Below are 19550 nucleotides of genomic sequence, written 5' to 3' on the forward strand. Positions count from 1 at the left end.
CCAGCCTGGGGCCCTATTGGGAGGTGGTGCCGAGGGAACTGGTCCCTTCTTCTCTCTTTGCTTTCTGGCTGCCATGAGGTGAGCAGTTTCTTCTGTCATGTGCTCCTGCCATGATATACTGTGCTGCTTGGTCCCCAAAGCAACAGGGCCAAGCAACCATGGAGTGAAAACTTTGAAACCATGAGGCCAAATAAACCTTTCCTCCTTATAAGTCAATTATCTCAGGTATTTTATCACAGTGACAGAAAGCTAACACAACGGCAATTTAGATTTGTTTACTATTAATTTAAATAAGCACATGTAGCTGATAGTTAGTGTATGAGTCAGTGCAAAATTAGTTCCAGTCAGATGAGGTGTCTAGGTCTTTTGGAAAACACAAACAGAAAACAGTTCAGTTTGCCAAACCTGTGGTTAACTCATTTTCCTCTCAGAAATAATTCTCAACATAGCTAATGCTTGTCTGCTGCCTTGCTCCATTGGGATTGGTATATACCAATTTCTGATTCAGAGACTGGAAAAAAAAAAAAAAAACAAAAACAAAACCCAAAGAACCATCATGTTCTGGGAAGAATTCTAGAATCATAAATCTGAAACAGCTTCTAACACATTCATAAATCCATTTCTTACCTTCCGGTGAGATAAAAACCCCACTTTTCCACTCTAATGAGAGTACCTTAATTTCAAAGGTTGCCCAGAGGATTTTCTCTGGTAACCTTGGAGATATCAGGAAGTCTGGACCGATCTTAATCTATGGCTAAAAGTTCATCTCCCTCCCACTCCTGCCTCTGAGAACAAAAATACAAAGTAAACCTTAAATAAAGGTCTTGGTCAATTTTGAAATGGCCTCTAATTTAATGGCACTGTTCTCTGAGCAACTTATCATGGCAACTGTGACTTTTAAAATCAACCACCTGGAGGTTACTGCGGTGAGCCATTTAGACCTCGTTTCTTGCCTCGGACACGAAGACCTTAATCTAACCTTCACCAGGCTGCAGAAAGGGACCCTTGTGCTCCAGGGAGTCACCTCCCTCCCCCAATTCCTCCTCGGGCTCTCTCTCCACATTGCGTCCTGAATTGTAAAAGCAGAATCATAAAAATGTCTGCAAAAGAATTTTTATGTTCCCATCTTAAAAATTCAGGGCTGGGGAATATTTGGTGATTTCTCATTTACGCTCTGCCTGCTTCCAAAAGAGAATTGAACCTGATTATTTGTTCTGCTGCCTACCAACCATTGCCTTCAGCTGGGAGAAACATTTTCTTTTTTTTCTTTTCAAACTTCTGGAATTTTCCATCCTAGGTTGATGGGAAAAACCGGAATCAGGACTCGTCATCTTTGAAATCTCTTGCGTGGGAGATCAGCGCCTCAGTCACCCCTTCTCTCCAAATTGGCAACTTAATTAAGGGACTCACACAACTCAAGGTAAACATGGATGCCCTGGGCTGGGGTTGTGGCTCAGTGGTAAAGCACTTGCCTGGCACGTGTGAGGCCCTGGGTTTGATCCTCAGCACCACATTAAAAATAGATAAATAAATAAAAGTATCGTCGTGTCCAACTACAACTTAAAAAGTAAATAAATTTTAAAAAAATAATTAAATTGCCCAAACAAGATGGGAGAGAGAGGGTGAGGGTCCCCCTTACCTTTGAAGTGTGGGGTGAAGGACACGGTCAGGCCCTGCTTGTAGAACTCTTGTTGGAAGCTGGGAGCAAAGGTCCGGAGGGTCACGGAGCTGTTCTGCTTCACCTGGATCTGCTCGATAGAGCCTCCAGGGCCAGGGCAGAAGGAGCCGTAGTACAGTTCCTGACCAGGTGTGGCCAGGTGTGTGGCCACGAGGTAGCTGAAGCTGGTATTGCAGACCTTCTCATGAGTGTGCTGTTGCAGCTTCTGTTTGGGCACCAGCACCAGACTGAGCCTGTCCTTGGGCACCAGCAGCTTCCAGGAGAAGTCATGCAACTGTACGGGCAGCTGGAGGAGGTCACTGGGCACCTGGAGTTGGTAGGACTTCCTGTGGCAGTACCGGTGGTCTGTGCAGCCTAGGAGAGAGGCTGGTGGTTCCTATGTGCAGGGATCGGAAGTCGCCCTCCCTGGCTCCCACGCCCGCCCTGCCTTCCCCTGCAGACTTTTTCCTTCTGGTCTGTCCCGTGTCGCATCCCCGTGGTCCCCCATCCCCCCTTTCTGGCTCCCTGCATCTGCTTTGCTGGATTTCCCCTGCTCTCTCCCATTCCCACTGTCAGCCATCTGCAGGACTTAGGATATGAGTGCTCTCTTCTTGTTTGCATTGTGTCTGAGATGCTAAGTGTGGTGAGGGCAGGCTGTTTGGTGTAGTAGTCGCATCTAGACATCTATGAGTGCCACCGGGGAGATCTTTTTATTTATTTATTTATTTATTTAGAGGTCTAATTTGTTAATTTGTACTTCTAATGGAGTGAGCTGATGTATTTCTTTATTTACTTTTGGTCGTACTGGACATTGAACCCAGGGGCGCTTTACCACTGAGCTACATCCCCAGCCTTTTTTATTTTTTTATTTGAGACAGGGTCTCACTAGGTTGCTGAGGCTGGCCTTGAACTTGGGATCCTTCTGCCTCAGCCTCTGGAGTCACTGAGATAACAGGTGTATGCCACCATGTCCAGCTCCTAAGGGAGTGACCTTTGAAGTCTACATGTGGGTTCAGCTCCTGCATTGTAGAGACTCTAAGGGCACCCGTGTCAAAGCTCACAGTGGCTCATCAGGGAGGTGACAATAGGCTCTGCTGCCCTTCATTCATCAAGGATTCTTTAAGTGACCAGCACATGCTCAGCACTACTAGGGTTTAATGGATTTTTTTTAAAAAATGGAATTAGGCAAAGTTCTTCTCAGTCTGATGCAGAGGAGACAGGTGGGCAGTGAATACGGAAGTGAGGGTGCAGGGGCAGATGGACTGGAGTAGGCTAAGCAGAGGAGAGATTTCATCAGAGGGGATCTGGCAGGCCAGCAGAGACATAGCACAGACATAGTAGGGAATTTCAAGGGAGGCACGTTCCAACTGAGGCTGGTCCTAAAGCCGGTGTGTTGCACATGCTGTTTCCTTCTTGCTGCCCTTGCTCACCTGCACTTGGGTGGGTATTTCACATCAGACAATTCCCAACCTACCTAATGAACCCTCCTAAGAAGGGAGGGCAGGCAGGGGCAGAGCTGCCTGCAGCCAGAGACCCATGTACCAGTGAGGGGCGTACTTATGGTTTTCTCTGCATTCAACCAAAGGCGTGTCAGGTCATCGCAAAGGAAGGAGATCTTGTGCTTGGAGCCCGGTGTCAGGGTGACGTTGTTACTGCAGGTCCGAGACTCCAGACACACGAAGCAGCCAGGGACAAATCTGCGGCTCTGTTTGACGGGGCGTGGCTCGATGGTGATTGACATGGTCTGCTCCTGACTCAAGTCAACTATGTAGGTTTTATCTGAAAACACGAATAGAAACGAGGTGTGATGCACGGACCAGCAGCAGCCACTTAAGATGGTAAGAGTCTGTAGTCAACCTCTCCCGAGGAGGAAAGTAGCACAGGGCATGGGTTTTTTATTATTAGTGTCATATTGCAGTAACTTTCAAAGAAAATTAAAAAGCAGTGGACTTCACCCAATAAAATCAAATATTAGAAATATGAAATCAACACAAAGTATAAAAGCAAAACAAATAAATGAATGAAAAGATTAAAATCTCCATCAGCAATAGGTGCTATAAGTAACAGAGACAAGGGACTCAGAGGGAGGGGGACATATTGCCGATAGGCAACGATTGAGCAGTTCACAGAAGGAGACATCAGTGTCCAGATATTCAAAATATGAAAGGTTTTTAGTGTCACTTGTCACCAGAGGAAGCAAATTAAAACCAAGGGTCTCTTTTCCCCGACTCAGATGGGGAAAACATAAACATATGGTGATACCGTGTGCCAGGGAGGTTAGGGAAACAGGTGCTTCACCCACAAGACTGGCAGAAGCCTGGGTCAGCCTGTCACAGTCACTTGAGAAGCAGTGTATAAATGAAAACCTTGCAGCCCTGGGAACTCAGCCGTGTGATGTGATGATGTGTGCCCACATTTTATCTCAGGGCTGTGCAGACCAGAAACCAACTGACACTGGATAGTTGAATAAACTACGGGACATTCATGAATATTATACAGCAGTTAAAAAGACTGAGAGAGATCTAAAAGCCTCCTAGATGTAGTACTGAGCAAATGGCATGTTGTAGCAAACATATAGAGTATGATACACATACTTCCCTTTTCATTTTCTCTAACAGTTATATTTAACAGTGAAATCATTATTCTGTCTGCATTATCATGACTGTGTAAATACAATACTAAGACAGTGTTCATAGAGTCATATCATGTTGCATACTATAATTACTTTTCCTTTCCTGCCCAGGAAATTTTCTTTTCTCCTTCCCCTCCCCCTCCCCCTCCCCCTCCTCCTCTTCCTCTCCTTCTTCTTCTTCTTAACAAAACAAACCAAACTCCACTTTCTGGGAGATTTCCTCATCTTTATCTTTCAGCCCCCCTTCCATTTTTTATTTCTTGGATTTTTCTCTAAGAGATCCTTTGGAAAGCTCTTTTCAAAACATTACAACCTAGACGAGGCTCAGTGGCCTGCACCTGTAATCCCAGCAATTTGGGAGGCTAAGGTGGGAGGATTGTAAATTTGAGGCCAGCCTGGGCAACTTAGTGAGACCCTGTCTTAAAATAAAATTTTAAAAAGGCTGGTTCTATGGCTCCGTGGTAGAGAGCTTGCCTAGCCCAAGGCCCTGAGTTCACATCCTCGGCCCTATTTTATTTGGAGAAAAGTCTCACTGAGATGCTTAGCACCTCACTCCTGCTGAAGCTGACTTTGAACTCACCATCCTCCTGCCTCAACCTCCCAAGCTGTTGGGATTATGGGTGTGCACAACCACGCCCGGCTGATAGCTTTTTTGTGGTTTTTCTCCATCCAATATCTCCGCCTCCTCCCAGTTACTTTTCTTCTGTTAATTTGTTTTGGTCCTGGTCTTTCTCACTGGCCTTCTACAGGTGCCTGGGGATCTGCCTATTGCTCTCACTGAAAGGGGACCCTGGAAGCTATTTGGAATACCTCTGCTTGTTGATGGAGCTTCTCTGTAGGGTTTTATGGCCCGACTGCTTCCAGTCAAACCACTAACATTGTATCTTCAGAAAGTTCAAGGAGGATGCATTACACAGAGGCTAGTAGGCTCCCCCCTAAAGAGGATGCTGTGGACAGGGTCTCTTGGATTGGTGGGATTCCCTCAGAAAAGAGCCCGTCACTCCAAAAAAGGGAGGAAATGTGTGCCTGGCTCAGTGAGGGGAAGGTGGCACGGTAGTTGGTGGGTAACTTCCAGACAATCCAGGTGCTCAGTTTTCTCCCTAAAGCAAAGGCTGGGACCTTTGGGTCAATGACTGTCTTATCTTGTCTCAAGGAGAAACATTATTGTCCTTGGCTGGGGAAGAGCTGCAGGAGCTTGGCACTTGCTGTCACAGAAGAAGGACCTGGTGTTCTAGTGGCTTCTTCCACTCTTAGCCCCAGTTTGTCCCCCGGTCTGGATCTGACTTGCTACTTCTCGCGCCTTTGTGGGACAAACCAGGTTTCTTCTTTCCCATTGTTGTTTCTGATTCTGCACTTTTGGATCCGATGGATCAGTTACCACCTTACTTTCCATTTCATGAAAAGTTACATAGTTTTCTTTCCATTTCTCTTTCTGACTGTTCTGTGCCTTTATAAATATTAAATATTCTTTAAAATGTTGAAAAATACTTTAAAAAATGTTCTTAAAAACCCATTATACTCCTCAAGATAGCTCACATTTCTCGATTGAGTATGTATACCTTGCTATACCCCAAAAGTGGCTCTCTAAACCTGTCTATGCCTTTGGGGGATGGAAATATATATATATATATATTGGGAATTGAACCCAGGTCCTTAAGCATGCTAGACAAGTGCTCTACCATTGAGCTATGCTTTCAGCTCTTGAAAATTTAATTTTGAGACAGGGTCTTACTGAGTTGCTAAGTCTGACCTCAAACTTGAGATCTTCCTGCCTCAGGCTCCGGAGAATCTCTGGACTCTCGGGAGCCTAAGGCAGGAGTGTGCCACTGTACCCAGCTGGCCCAGGGGTTTTGAAGATACCAATTTGCTTGATATTTTCAGAGAAAGTAAATATATCTTCAGAAATATATCAAGGAGGATGCATTACGCAGAGGCTAGCAGGCTCCCCCTAAGGAGGATGCTGTGGACAGGAGGTACACTATTGACTCATGTAATCGTCATCAGCAGGGCTACTCCAATCTTCTAGGAATTACACAACAGGGGAGACAGGCCGCAGGGTACAAATGGTAGCCACCCCCGGTGTGACATGATAATTCTGTACTATCAAGAGAAAAGAAGAGAGTGCATTATGACGCCTTTAACAGGCAGGTTTTTTTTTTGGTGGAGATGCACATGAACTCTTTTGAGCCTCTGAGCTTCCCATTTTGTGAGGCAAAGCCAGCAGTGGACACATTAGTCACAGCTGGGGGCACATCCATTATTCCTTTGGTCCTGGGCAGCCTGTGCATGACTTACTGTAAAACTGAATGCAGGAGTCCCCTGGGTACACTTGAACCAACTGATATTTTTCAGCAAGCGGACAGAGGAATAATAGTAGGTTGGTGGTGGTGGTGATGTGGAGGGGACAATAAGATTCAAGGTTAACATGTGCCTGGCTGCTCACATTCAGAAATATTTTTGTAGCCTGGGCCCACTTGTGGTCAGGTCTGGCCATGGGATGGCAAAGGGTCTCAGCCGACTGGGTCCTCCAGTGCAGTCCTCTGGTTTTCTTTTCTTTTTTAAAAATATTTTCTCCACTAAATCATCAGCAAGGGAGTTCAATTCTTAAACCATTCCTGTGGTGCCCTTTGGTTTTCTATAGTTTTCTATATGATGCGTCTGGATCTTGTGCCACTTGGGATAGGATACTGCCTCCTGAGATTGGTGCAATGTTTATGAATTTATGGAGAGGCTGGAATGTGCAGAAACTGGTGGCTACAGAAAGAGGAACAAAACTGGATGAAGATTAGTGGGACTCAGGTGTGCAGATGGATAAATACAACTTGGCCCATAAGGAAGGCAGAGCAGCCACATGGGCTCTTGGGGTATAGTCTTTGGTCTGGGCAGCTGCTCCCTGATGCTGGGGTTGAAGACGGTCCAGTGACAGCAGCAGGCCCTGGCTTGGGCTCAGGGAGGTGCACCAGGAGGAGGGCTCAGGGGGGCACCAGCTATAGGAGGTTTCCTCTAGCTCTTGTATGAGAAGGGAGGACACAGGCTTGGACCCAAGGGACTCATTCACCTTGAAGCCCCTCTCCCCTCAACTTCTGCTTGCTCAATTCCAAGCTAAGAAAGCCAAAATTACACTTGGCATCCCTTCCTGGGGTCACCAGGGGGCATGCACCGCCGCACAGATGGGGCCTCTGGGCAGCTTGGGAAAGAGCAGACTCTGCCATGAGTCCTCCCTTGGAATTCTCCCAGCCTGAGGTCTGCAGAGCTCCTTCCAGGAGTGACTTGCTACCGCTTACAAATCACTTCTCTTCTGGGCCACAGCCCAATCTCTGGGGACCATCTCCCCGTCTTTTCCAACCCTGCATCCTCTTCTTGACCTAGAACCCTGCAGGTAGCATTTAGAGAGGGCTTACAACCTGCTGGGCCCTGGGCTGCCTCAGGTTGGCCTTGCAGCATCCATCATCTCCACCGCACAGGTGAGGAGCTGAGTCATGCAGAAGCAAAACGGCTTGACCTGGTCACAAGGAAAACAGGGAAGATGGGAGACAGATCCACCTGGGCTGACTCCCCAGGTCAGTGCCCTTGCCCACTGGGAACCCTGCCTACAAAACGAGCTGCCATCATCATTTCCTGCATGAGGAACGGGTCAGACAGGTGTGTGGGTGCCTAGGACTGGCTTCCTTGGACTAGTCCTGGAAATGCAGGGCCTACACTGGGGTTCACAGCATCAGAGGGAGCTGCCAGAGCTTTTAGGAGTCCAGCCCACCCTTCTTCTCTCCCCAGAGATATTCCTGCTGGCCAGATCCACTCCTCCTCTAGAACAGTACGGACCAAACTGGACTCGACAGGCCGACTCTGTGATCCACCTGGCCCCGAAGTTCTTCAGTCTCTGTTCATCTCAGAACTGAATCCACTCCCTCCTGGATGCTGTTTATGGCTTGTTTAACAATATGATTAGTTTTAGAAACCAGCCCAGCAGATGTTGCAGGAAACAGAATTCATTAGAGGTTCTCAGCAGCACTTCACCATGATTGAGATGATAAACAAACCCTTCTGTCTTCTAAAACCCAGACCCACTCCATTTCTAGATCCTTTTGCACTGTGTTCCACACTCTGATGACACGACGGTGGCAGTGGAAACAAAATAAATGTCTCAGGGGATACACTTGAGTAGGCATATTTGCACACATACATGTGTACATATATGTAAGTGTGTATGGCATGTGTACACACACACATACACACATGCAAAAGAGTGGCAAGATTCCCAGTTCGAATTGGGCAGTCTTTTGAGAAGATCCCATGCTATCACTTTTTGGATGTTTATATGCTCTGCAGAAAGAAATGTTTCTGCCTGGCTCTGCCCCTTTCCTAGAGTGAATGATAATAAAAACATGAATGAGAACCAGCTCTCAGGACACAGCCCACCCTCAGTGTGTGTCAGAAGTGTCCTCTTGAAGACCACCTGTCATAACTCACTCCTCCCCAGACTTCAGTGCATGATGGGCCCAGGTACAGACACTGACTCCTCTGCTTTGATCTCAAAAGTCACAATAGTGCCAGGACGAGGTGAGGCTCCTCCAATTGGGTGCCTCCTTAAATTTTGCATCCTGGTCCCTTGAATGCACCCAATCCTGAGCTGGACTCTCCACCTCTAGGTTCATGGTGTCTCAGCAATGTCTGTGGAATAGTGTCCCATCTGCCTAGAGCTCAGTATGGTCCAGAGTGGGCTTGCTCTGCTCCTGATAAGCTATGTGACATTGGGCTGGTTTCACAACCTTTTTCATAACCTTTCTGAACCTTCTGGTTTTTCATTGATAAAAGATCATTCCCATCTCCCCTACAGGGCTGCAGTAAGGATAAGGATGCTGTTTAAGTGTTTGGCACGGGGCTTGGCTTGCAGTGAGTGTCCATGGTAAGGGGTGCTCAGCTAAAAAACTGAGAGCTGTCATCATCATGCTGACAGTGCTGGTGACATCACATTCACACTGCAGGGTCAAGACCTGAGGTCTAGAAAGAGGGTTTCCCTGGGTTTCATTCAAAACAATTTAGCACCCTGAATGCAAGATCACGTTTGCTGCTTGCTTATTGAGCTAAAATGAAACTGCATGCTGGGTGTTCACCAGAGAGCCTCTTGTTACCTAGCAACCTACTTCCTGAAACTCTTCTAGGGGCCAGAGTCCAAGTGCTCCAGGAGCCCAGATGAGAAAACAGGCAAGGGACCCCACCCAAGCCGACTCCCCAGGGAATCAGAGAGGGTGTGCAGGAGATTGGGAGAGGAGAGCCAGGCTTACTTACTGCTTTCATTTTGTGGATGTTGGACTAAAACTTGAAACTGCAGTCGCAGGATCCCTGGATTCTGGGCGTCTTGGTCACAGCCCTGCAGGGACAGGTTGAAGTTCCCAGCCATGTTCCCGGGCTGCTTGTCCTCCAACTTGAACACCTCGGGGTTGGTGGTGGAGCCGGGGATGTAGTACTCCACCCGCTCCTCCTTCTTCTCACAGTTGGAGACGTTGAAGGTGAGGAAGGTGACGCTGGCCCGAAGGTGTGCGGGGACCACAAACTGCCACGTCATAAGCTCATCCTCGGGGAAGCCTTCTGGGTAGTTGGCAGACATCAGGGTGGCCGAGCCTTCCCCTTCAAACACAGACTCGATGATGCACAGGCCTGTTGGGAATGGAACCCGACCAGAAAGAAAAGGAGGTGACTACACAATCACAGTTCCCAACTCCTAGGAGTGAGTTTGGATGTATGTTTACACTCAGCAGGGGAAAAGCCCTACTTTGTGGACTGTGCCCATTTCCTTGGTGTAAATACTCCCACCATGGCTGACTTCAAGCTTCCAACACAACTGGATACAGAGTCGGGCAACAGACACCATTATATTGTATGTCTGCCAAAAAGATAGGAGAGTCATAAATAACCTGGAGATCAGAGATCATAGTAAAATGCAGTAAAATAATTAGGAAGTGATGAGCTGGGCGTATTTATTACCTCTGCTTCTAAAATGCTTTATTGAATTGTAAGTTTATACAGTGTTATTGCTGAGACCAACTCTGTTTAACATCAGCTCACAAAATTCCAGAACACTTAAGGAGCAACCCCCAGGAGCCATTGTGAGCGTGCACTCACTGACACCCATATAGAAAATGTGATGGAGACAGAGGTAGGGCAACCAAGTTTGTGAAAATAAATATCATATGCAGACAGGACAAAGAAAAGAGATGTTCTGTTTGTTTAAGAGAGAAAGGAGGCTCTCACAAGTGGCCCAAGTGGCTTATAGGAGCATGGGATCTTCCTTGAGGGCATTAGTTGACTGCTACAGAATGGCCGACCATGTGCCATCCCTGCCCTAGAAAAATGACGGCCACTTCCTGTGTTTCCATCCACCTACTAGGGAGGGAGGGGTGTGCTCACGTTTTATAGACGAGCGGTTGGCAATGCTGAAGCCAGAGACATTTCGGGGGTGGAACCACGGCAGGTGCAAGGCCATCTTCACTCCCTCCTGCATCTTGATCCGGGACACAGTGCCATTGCTGCAGAAGGTGCCGATCCTGACCACAGTGGCATCGATGCGGCCACTGATGGAGTGAGTGACCCCGTCGGCACAGCTCTCCCCGGGCCCGATCTGTCTAAGGCGTGGGAGAGAGAACTGCAGCTCCAGGCCGATGCGCTTGTGAGCTTTGACGTCCCAGATGAAAGTTCTGTTGAGGGTGGGCAACGTCGATGTCGAGGGCTGAAGCTGAACCTCCCCAAAAGGACAGGGGCCTGACATGCAGTCTGCAAGAATCCACAAGAGCAATTTTGATCATGGATGTGGTAAGGCCACATGCTGCTCCTCTCAGCCCCCTGGAGCTCTGCCCAGGTGGCTTTGACCAGCAGGTGCACTCACTCCCCAGCTGCTGCAGGTCTGGGGAGAGCCTCAGCTGAGTCTGGTCTAAGCCTCAGTTTTTTGACAGAAAAGCCTAAGAGGTTTGGCTGCCCCCTCACTCCCATCCCAAGGCAGGAGTCGCAGTCCTCAGCCAATAACTGCTTGAGGCAGGACCGAAAAGCCTGACTCCTGCTTTGAGTGGCATGACCCGGGGTGCCATTCATGCTCTAGCCCTCTCCATGAGAACAGGCTGAGGCCAGATGTTAGCAGAAACCATATCTGTGCTCACTTCCCCCTGGCTTTTCCTGCCTCCCTCACTTTGGGTTTCTTCTGGGAACACTCTTGATAAATGACTTAAACAAAAACCCTTGTCCCAGGCTCTGCTTCCAGGGCATCCGACCCAAGATGCCTCCTAACTACTGTGTTTTCCTGACCAAGTGGAGCCTGGCTGGTGGACCTCTGACCAGACCTTACTGGAGGCCAGAAGAAGGCTGCGTGCAATGAAGTCCGTGCTTTGGGATGTCCAACTTCCTCTACTCTGAGTTCTGGTTTCACAATTTCTAGGGCGCAGTGCCAAGATCCACCTTTTACACCTGCGTTCCCCATCAATATCCTCACCCACATGCTGAGGTGTGCACCCCAAGTCTACAACTCCTGGGTGTCTGGAGCCTGCAGCAAAGTGGTCTTCCTGCCGGGTGACTGTATGGAAGTGTTTCAGTGCCATTGTAGTTGAATTCTTAAGTGCTCACAACTAATGACACCCTTTAAAATGTATTTTGTTTCCTAATCCTTTTAAAACAAAGTGAAACGCATTACTATCAAGGAAGAAATAAGTGGAGACAGGTGATAGAAAGCAGGCACTTCAGTGCACAGGGGTTCTGAAGGGTGTGATGGCTTTTGTAATAATCTGCAAATATTTAAATATTTATTCCTGGATTTTTTTTGGGGGGGGGGTAGGGGGGTTGAATCCAAGGGGTGCTTGATCACTGAGCTACATCCCCAGCCCTTTTTATTTATTTATTTATTTAGAAATAGGGTCTCTCTAAATTGCTAAGGGCCTTGCTAAATTGTCCAGGCTGGTCTTGAACTTGCAATCCTCCTGACTCGGCCTCCCCAGTTGCTGGGATTACAGATGTGCGCCACCATGCACAGCTATTCCTGCTTTTGTGGGTTGTTTGAAAGGACTGTTGACTTCAAATAGAATGACAGGTGAAATCTGGAGCTGTCTAGCACTTCTAAAATCATCCATGCCAAACCTCTCATTTTTGCAAAACAGCCCTGGAGTCCAGGTATCTTGGTTCTAACCACTTGCAGTACACAGCAATGCCAGGACAAAGGCCCAGTCTGTTTGATCAAGCACGAGTTTGCCAATGCACTGTGCAGCCATATCAATAAAACAGGATTAGATAAAGAGGTGACTAATGTGGCTGAAATTAGAATTTCTGTGTTGGTAAAGATAGTACCTATTTGGGAAGCTCACGGAAACTTGGTTGTTTATATTAATTCACCTCTTAGCTTTCCATGCATATGCCCACTGTGCCCAGGGTAGCATTAATTGGGCTCTGCTGGGTTCTGTACTCTTATGGGATTGTTTATTCCTTTTAAAGCTCTCAGCCCTGGTTCCACCCCAGACCCACCTGGAGAATATTTTAAAAATATGCATGCTTGGACCACCCGAGGGATTCTGACTTAATTCCATACCAAGGACCGAGGGTTGAAAGGCCCCACCTCCCATCCTCAGCTCTGCCACCTGCCATGGTACTGAAAGAGCTAGGCTCTGAACACAATTTTTCATTCATTACTTTGGGGGTATTTAGGATGGACCCAGAGATATGAATAGTTCAGGCCGGGCACAGTGGTCCATGCCTGTAAAACCAGGAGTTCAGGAGGCTATTGAGATAGGAGGATCGCCAGATCAAAGCCAGCCTCAGCAAAAAATGAGGCGCTAAGCAACTCAGTGAGACCCTGTCTCTAAATAAAATATAAAATAGGGATGGGGTTGTGGCTCAGTGGTCGAGTGCCCCTGAGTTCAATCCCTGGTACCCTGGAATAGTCCAAATGACCTGCATGGCTCCACACCTTCTGGTGTGGCTCCCGCATTCTGTCCACTGCAAAAAAATTTTAAATAACTTGAAGGAATATAGGAATATCCAGAGGAAGGAGAAGTGTCATTTCTGAAGTGATTGACAACCTGTTTTTTTCCTGTAGATGTCTACATCCATTAACTTGCTTGGGACTATTGAAGATGGGACGAGAACTGAGATGTCATTTCCCTTGAAACTTTCTGTTGCTTACCCAGAAAAGGAAGTGAGGGAGAGGGCAGACCACGGGATTTGATTCCAGTGTCTAGATTGGTTATTTTAAAAATTGATTTTTCCCTATCACTTTCAAAAGTTAAGAGCATGCATTTTTACTACCTAGCAAAGAGCGTGGGCAAACTGGGGCCGAAAGGCAGAATATATTCAACTGTTTGTGACATGTCATTTGTTATCTTTTTCACTTTATTGAACTGATTCTGAAAGTAGAGCATAGGATGGGGGTGGAGCTCAGTGGCAGAGGGCTTGCCTGGCAAGTGTGAGCCCCTGGGTTCTATCCCCAGCCACATAGAATAGAGTGGAATGGAATGGAATCGAAATGAACACTTGTTAAAAAAGAAAGAAAGAAAACAAAGGACAGTACAGAAGGATAGAAAGAAGAAAGCGAAGGTCACCTGTTCCTTTACCCCATCCCCAGGAGATATAGTATGGGATTAGCATTTTGTTCTTTATCTCTCCCGACTTTGGGCTCTGTATGATTACGTGTATGCGTGTGGGTGTGCATGTTATGTGTGTGCTTATTCACACAATGCAACAAACTGTTCTCCTGTGTTCTCCTGCTATAGACCGTATTGTTCTTTTCTTTTTTTTTTTTTTGGTACTGGGGATTAAACCCAGGGGTGCTCAACCACTGAGCCACATACTCAGCCCAGCTTCCCACTTTTTTATTTTTTAATGTATGTTATTTAGAGACAGGGTCTTGCTGAGTTGCTTAGGGCCTCATTAAATTGCTGAGGCTGGCTCTGAACTCATGATCCTCCTGCCTCAGCCTTCTGCATTGTTCTTGATGGAACCAAACTACCCTTGGCTTCTTTCCATGACGAATACACAAACTTAACATTCTTTTAACGGAGACACACCATTCCACTGGATTCTTAAAGTATACTGATATTCTACTCAGCTCTGTAAAGACTTCAATGAGGCTTTAACTGCCTTCAATTTAAACTGATAAATTAATCTAGGGGAGAATTGATGCTTTAAAAACACTAAGTGTTTTTTTGTCAAGGAATGTGATAGCTCTCTTCTTTTATCGAAGTCTTTTCTTTTGTCTTTCCGCAAAATTTTCCATTTTGCTTGAGACGTATTGTGTGTCCTTGTTAAGATCATCCATAAAAATTTAATTAGAAATTTTGGATAATGGAGACCATCAGCTTGCAGGATGGGAACTCCTACCCTGTTCTTTGTTTTATTGGTAACACTTCTGTGTCTGATGAATATGGCGTGCGCCAACTGCGCCCAGCGAATATAGTTTTTTAAACTATGGCTCTTTTAATACTTTCATTTCTCCTTTGACTTTATGAGTTTCTTCCACCTTAAACAAGGCATCGATTCGATCACAAAGAGTGCCCTCACTGTCATTAACATCTACTCCCTCTTATTTGGCATGCCGGCTGGAAAACCAGAAATGAGGAAAGCTCCCCCCACCCCACCGACTGTTTTCCATATCAACCTGCTATCCCAAGCTCAAATTATGAATAATAAAAATATCAAATACATATACTTTGAATTCTTGTGTTATACATTTTCAATCCATTATTTTATTTCATTCTCCTACCAACCTTAGTGGTTTGGTATGATGACTCTCTTATTTCATAGATAAGAAAACTAAGGCACAAAATTGTGGAGTAACTCATGTGAAGCCTCAGGATAGGTCACATGACTCAGCCCTGGAGCTTGAAGCTAAATCCAGCTCGACCACTCTCTAAAGCTGGTTAATTCCATGGTGCTTGTGGACACATGGCCCCTCTTACTTCCTCAACCTTCTGATTCCTTTTGCTTCCAACTCTGTCATGGGTTGAATGTGTCTCCTCCAAACCCGCAGACTGATGGAGCTCTCATGGATGGGCTTGGGAACCCTCGAAAGAGCTTAAGGTTGAAGGGAGAGTTCTCTTTCTCTCCTGCCTTGCCACTTTCTATACCTTGACCTCAGGCCTCCCAAATTCCAGAACCATGAGAAAATGAATCTCTATTCTTTATAAATCACCCAGTCTCAGGGATTCTGTTATAGTAGCACAAATGGACGAAGGTGAACTCCTTTGACTTTTGCTGACCTGAAGATCTGCAGCTCATGGGCCTCTCTGGGACTCCATGAAGAGACCATGTGGCTGAGTGGTTAAGGACAGACTCTGGATCCAGAGTTCTGGGCTCCTCCCCTGGCCTGTGACTTACTAGCTGTGCCATCTTGGACAAGTCCTTCTCTGGAAACGTCTCCTAGAGATCTTTTGGAGATCAGACAAATTAACCTATGTAAGGCACTTAGAACTGGCCACACAAGAGCTGGATAGGGAGAGTGCAGAGCCCACCTGTCCAGCTTCGTGGGGGAAAGAGAGGCAGGGAGGGGCGGAGCCACAGCCCACGGCTCCCGAGGGCCAACTTACCGATATTCTTCTGGATCTCCATGACAAAGTGGTTCTGTGGGTCCTGGCAGCTAAAGGTAAAGACCATTTTCTCTCCAGCTTTGATGAACAACCCAGTCATATGCCTTTTAGAAACAATGATGAAGCAGGGCTTCGCTGGCGGAGCTGATGTCCCCCGCTTTATGAGAATGGTAATGTTGCTTCCTTGGGGCAGAGCAATCTCAGAAGCCTCTGGAGGGAGGAAGAAAGATGCAGTGAGCGGATGTTTAGGTCTGCACACCTGCCCACCTGTCAGCTGGCTCAGGGAGGATGCTCTCTCTCACACCTCGTGCCTTCCCTCCTGGTCTGATGGTGCAAAACGACAACGCTGACATTGCTGGCACCAAAGAACCAGGGCACTGCTGGCCGGGCACGAACATCTGTCTGTCTCTTCTTTTGATTATTGATTTTGCTACAAGTTAAAAACCATGTCCCAGATATCTTGAGCAATTTGTTTTCAGACACCCGACTTATTAAATAATGACCAGAGTCACTTTCACTTGTCTTTTTATTGGCAGGGAGGAGAACAGGGGATTGAACTCAGGGGCACTCGACCACTGAGCCACATCCCCAGCCCTATTTTGTATTTTATTTAGAGACAGGGTCTCACTGAGTTGCTTAGCACCTCACTGCTGAGTCTGGCTTTGAACTTGTAATCCTCCTGCCTCAACCTCCCAAACTCCTGGGATTACAGGTGTTCGCAACCATGCCCGGCTCCACTTATCGTCTTGATATGACTGTAGAAGAAACCATCTGTCAACATTTTGTATCTGGGATGCTTCCCAACAGCTCACGTGTGGAAGGTTTGGTCAGAGGTGGAGCCTTCAAAAGTGCTCTGATCTCATGCATAAATTAATTCATTGGTAGCTTAAGTGGCTATCAGGAGGTGGGCTTAGTTGGAGGAGGAAGAAGGTCACTGGGGCTGTGCCCTTGAAGGCTACATTTGTGCCCAGCCCCTTCCTCTCGTCTTGCTTCCTGGCTGTCATGTGCTTCTGTTAGGATGTAAGGCTTCACTGCATGCCCAGAAGCTATGAAGCCAAGTGATTATTGACTGAAGCCTCTAAAACCCCAAGCCAAAGTAAGTCTTTCCTCCTTCAAGTCCATTTTCTCTGGCATTCTGTCACAGTGACAGAAAGCTGACTAATACCCCAGTGAAGAGGCACGTTTATCTGCAAAGAGCCACTGTCTCCTGCTGTAGCACTTGGCACGTCCAGAACATACATATGTATAGGAGTAGGTTGGGGGTAGGAAGATGTTTGCAGAAATTAGAAGTAAACATACTTCTGATGTTTACTCATTGATACTACTGTATCAATGAGCTTGGAAAGTTAAAAAAAACAAAAACAAAAAACTATTACCTCAGATTGGGATTCAGCAAAAACACTTGAGCAAATAATACTAAGCCAGTGAGGTGGGGACTGATTACTAAGCAGAGGAGTGCCCGTGTCATCATGGGCCCAGTCTCTATCCTATTTGATTGCTTGATTAATGTTTAAACGCTCTAGATCAAAGGGGAAGAGCCCTTCTTAGCAGCCTCTGCCCTGGTCTTGATTGTAGGGTTCTGTTCGTAGGCAGGCTGGTCTGGGAGCCGAGGGGGGTGGGATAGATGGCTGTAGGTGGGTCCTGTGGAGGGAACCCAGGGCCCATACAGACTGATGGAACCACAGCACTAACACGGGGGCTTCTGTCTCACCCTGTTCTGGCATAAAGACACGGTCAATCAGTACCAGTTATGGAGCCTGTACACATAAGGTGCTCCATAAGAGGTCAGTGGGTAGACTGCAATCTACCAAGAGCTTTTCATTTCACAGCTATGCTTCCCCCACCCCCCCCCGTTTCTTTTAAAATCAACATTTTTGAGGCATAATTTACATATGTTTAAAAGGACTCCCTGATTGTAAGAATCATGACCAATGTCACAATGAGGGGACTGTTCTGGGTCTTAACTATGGTGGCGACTACCTGCTGTATATAAATGCCCAAATCCATCACAATGCACACGGGGAGTGGTGGTGTTCATTTTATATATTATTTTAATAGAAATGAGGAGAAGTGTTCAAAAGAGTGTTTGCCTACACAAAGAAGGCATTTAATAAACTAATAGTGGAATAATTATGGATATACCTAAATATGGTTTAATAATATTTTGGGTGGTGATGGACTGCCAAGGTGGCTCAGGGGTAGAGCACTTGCCTTCCATGCACAAGGCCTTAAGTTCAAACCCCAGTACCACACACAAAAATAATAATATTTTGGGTGGGCCTAGCTGCTCTCAAAGTACATGCAATATTTTCAAATCTTTTAAAATTAGATTCAGAGGAGACCAAAGCTAAGCTTACCAAAATATCTCCACTCATTTTTTTTCCTGTTTTCAGTTAGGTAAATAGCTGAAATAATTCTGGGTATGTGGTAGTCCATTGTAGTATTAATGATGACCAAGGGAAAAGGTCTAATCTCTTCAATAAATTCATTTTAAAAGAATCTTTGAAATCTTTTATTTAATCAACAAACATTTTTTAGGTTCATAATGTATTCTAGGGACCATACTTAGTATATAACGATTTAATGACAAAAACAGCCAGAGTTTGCTCTCAGAAAGTTCACAGTGTAATTTATCAATTTTAAAAATGACAAAGTTCCTGCCAGGCACAGTGGCTCAGGAAGCTGAGACAGGAGGATTGTGAGTTCAAACTCAGCCTCAGCAAAAGCGAGGCTCTAAGCAATTCAGTGGGACCCTCTAAATAAAAAATAGAACTGGGGATGTGGCTCAGTGGTCGAGGGCCCCTGAGTTCAATCCCTGGTACAAAAAAAAAAAAAAAAGAAAAAAAGAAAAAATTTTCAGACCTGGCTGGCCTCGAATGAAACCTGGTAATCTGCATTGAAAACATCTCTTTTGGTGGAGGATGAGAGGTAGGAATTCACTTTTATTATTATTTTTTCCATATGGAGAGCCAACTGTCCCAACTCTAATTACTGAACACATCAGTGTCTTTCCTTCATGAGTTACTAGTGCTGCCTTAGTTGTTTGTATGTTTCATTGTGGGGTCTAAAGAATCCAGATTTTCATGCAAACTCATTTTGCAAACAAGGATGATGAAACCTTTACAAGGACTCACTCTTGGAGCTCTTGCAGCATATCCACCATGTTTCCCTATGCTGACCTGGATGTGAACAACCCAGCAAGTTCTACTCTGTCCTCCAGGGACCCAGGTCAGAGAACCTGGGCTTGAGTGATCCATCTGGCATACAGTGGGGACACTAAGCTAAAGACTGCATAGCAGAGTCTAAGCACCTCTGCAGCAGGAGGGGTGGTGTGTATTACAGGCTGTAGGGTTACAGTCCAGGACGCATCACCCACGCGGCTGCCATTTGTAACTGCCCCTCATCCAAATGATGAAGAAGTGAGCTGGGGTCGGGGGATTGGGAGTGAGAAGATGATTCCACCCTACACACTCTTGAGATGGGGACTCTTGCTGCCCATCAACTCCACCTCTGTTTATTTTACTTTAATCAAAGAAACAGAGACCCCACGGCATAGGTAAAATAAGTTCATTTGATCACAGATGTTTGGAGTTTCAGCACACCGTGCTTGCTCATCCCCCTGTTCCTCGATCACCACCACTCTTACACCTTGACCCTGCAAACCCCAGCGCCGTGGAATAAAATCTTAGCCTCCCTCCCTCCTCCCCCA

The 19550-nt window shown here is 46.4% G+C and overlaps 1 protein-coding gene across 1 annotated transcript in view; it reads right to left on the reverse strand.

Annotated features, from left to right (window-relative positions):
• Cdcp1 (CUB domain containing protein 1) overlaps positions 1–19550 on the reverse strand; it is a 45384-nt gene that overhangs the window by 5954 nt on the left and 19880 nt on the right. Inside the window, exons 2-6 of the mRNA XM_026389862.2 lie at positions 15842–16051; positions 10695–11057; positions 9576–9944; positions 3215–3436; positions 1640–2032 (exon numbers count right to left, since the gene is read on the reverse strand). Coding sequence (XP_026245647.2) covers positions 1640–2032; positions 3215–3436; positions 9576–9944; positions 10695–11057; positions 15842–16051 — 1557 coding nt within the window. The remainder of the gene's footprint in view (positions 1–1639; positions 2033–3214; positions 3437–9575; positions 9945–10694; positions 11058–15841; positions 16052–19550) is intronic.

Source organism: Urocitellus parryii, chromosome 3 (assembly GCF_045843805.1).
Source record: "Urocitellus parryii isolate mUroPar1 chromosome 3, mUroPar1.hap1, whole genome shotgun sequence".
In the NCBI taxonomy this organism is placed as follows: Eukaryota; Metazoa; Chordata; class Mammalia; order Rodentia; family Sciuridae; genus Urocitellus; species Urocitellus parryii.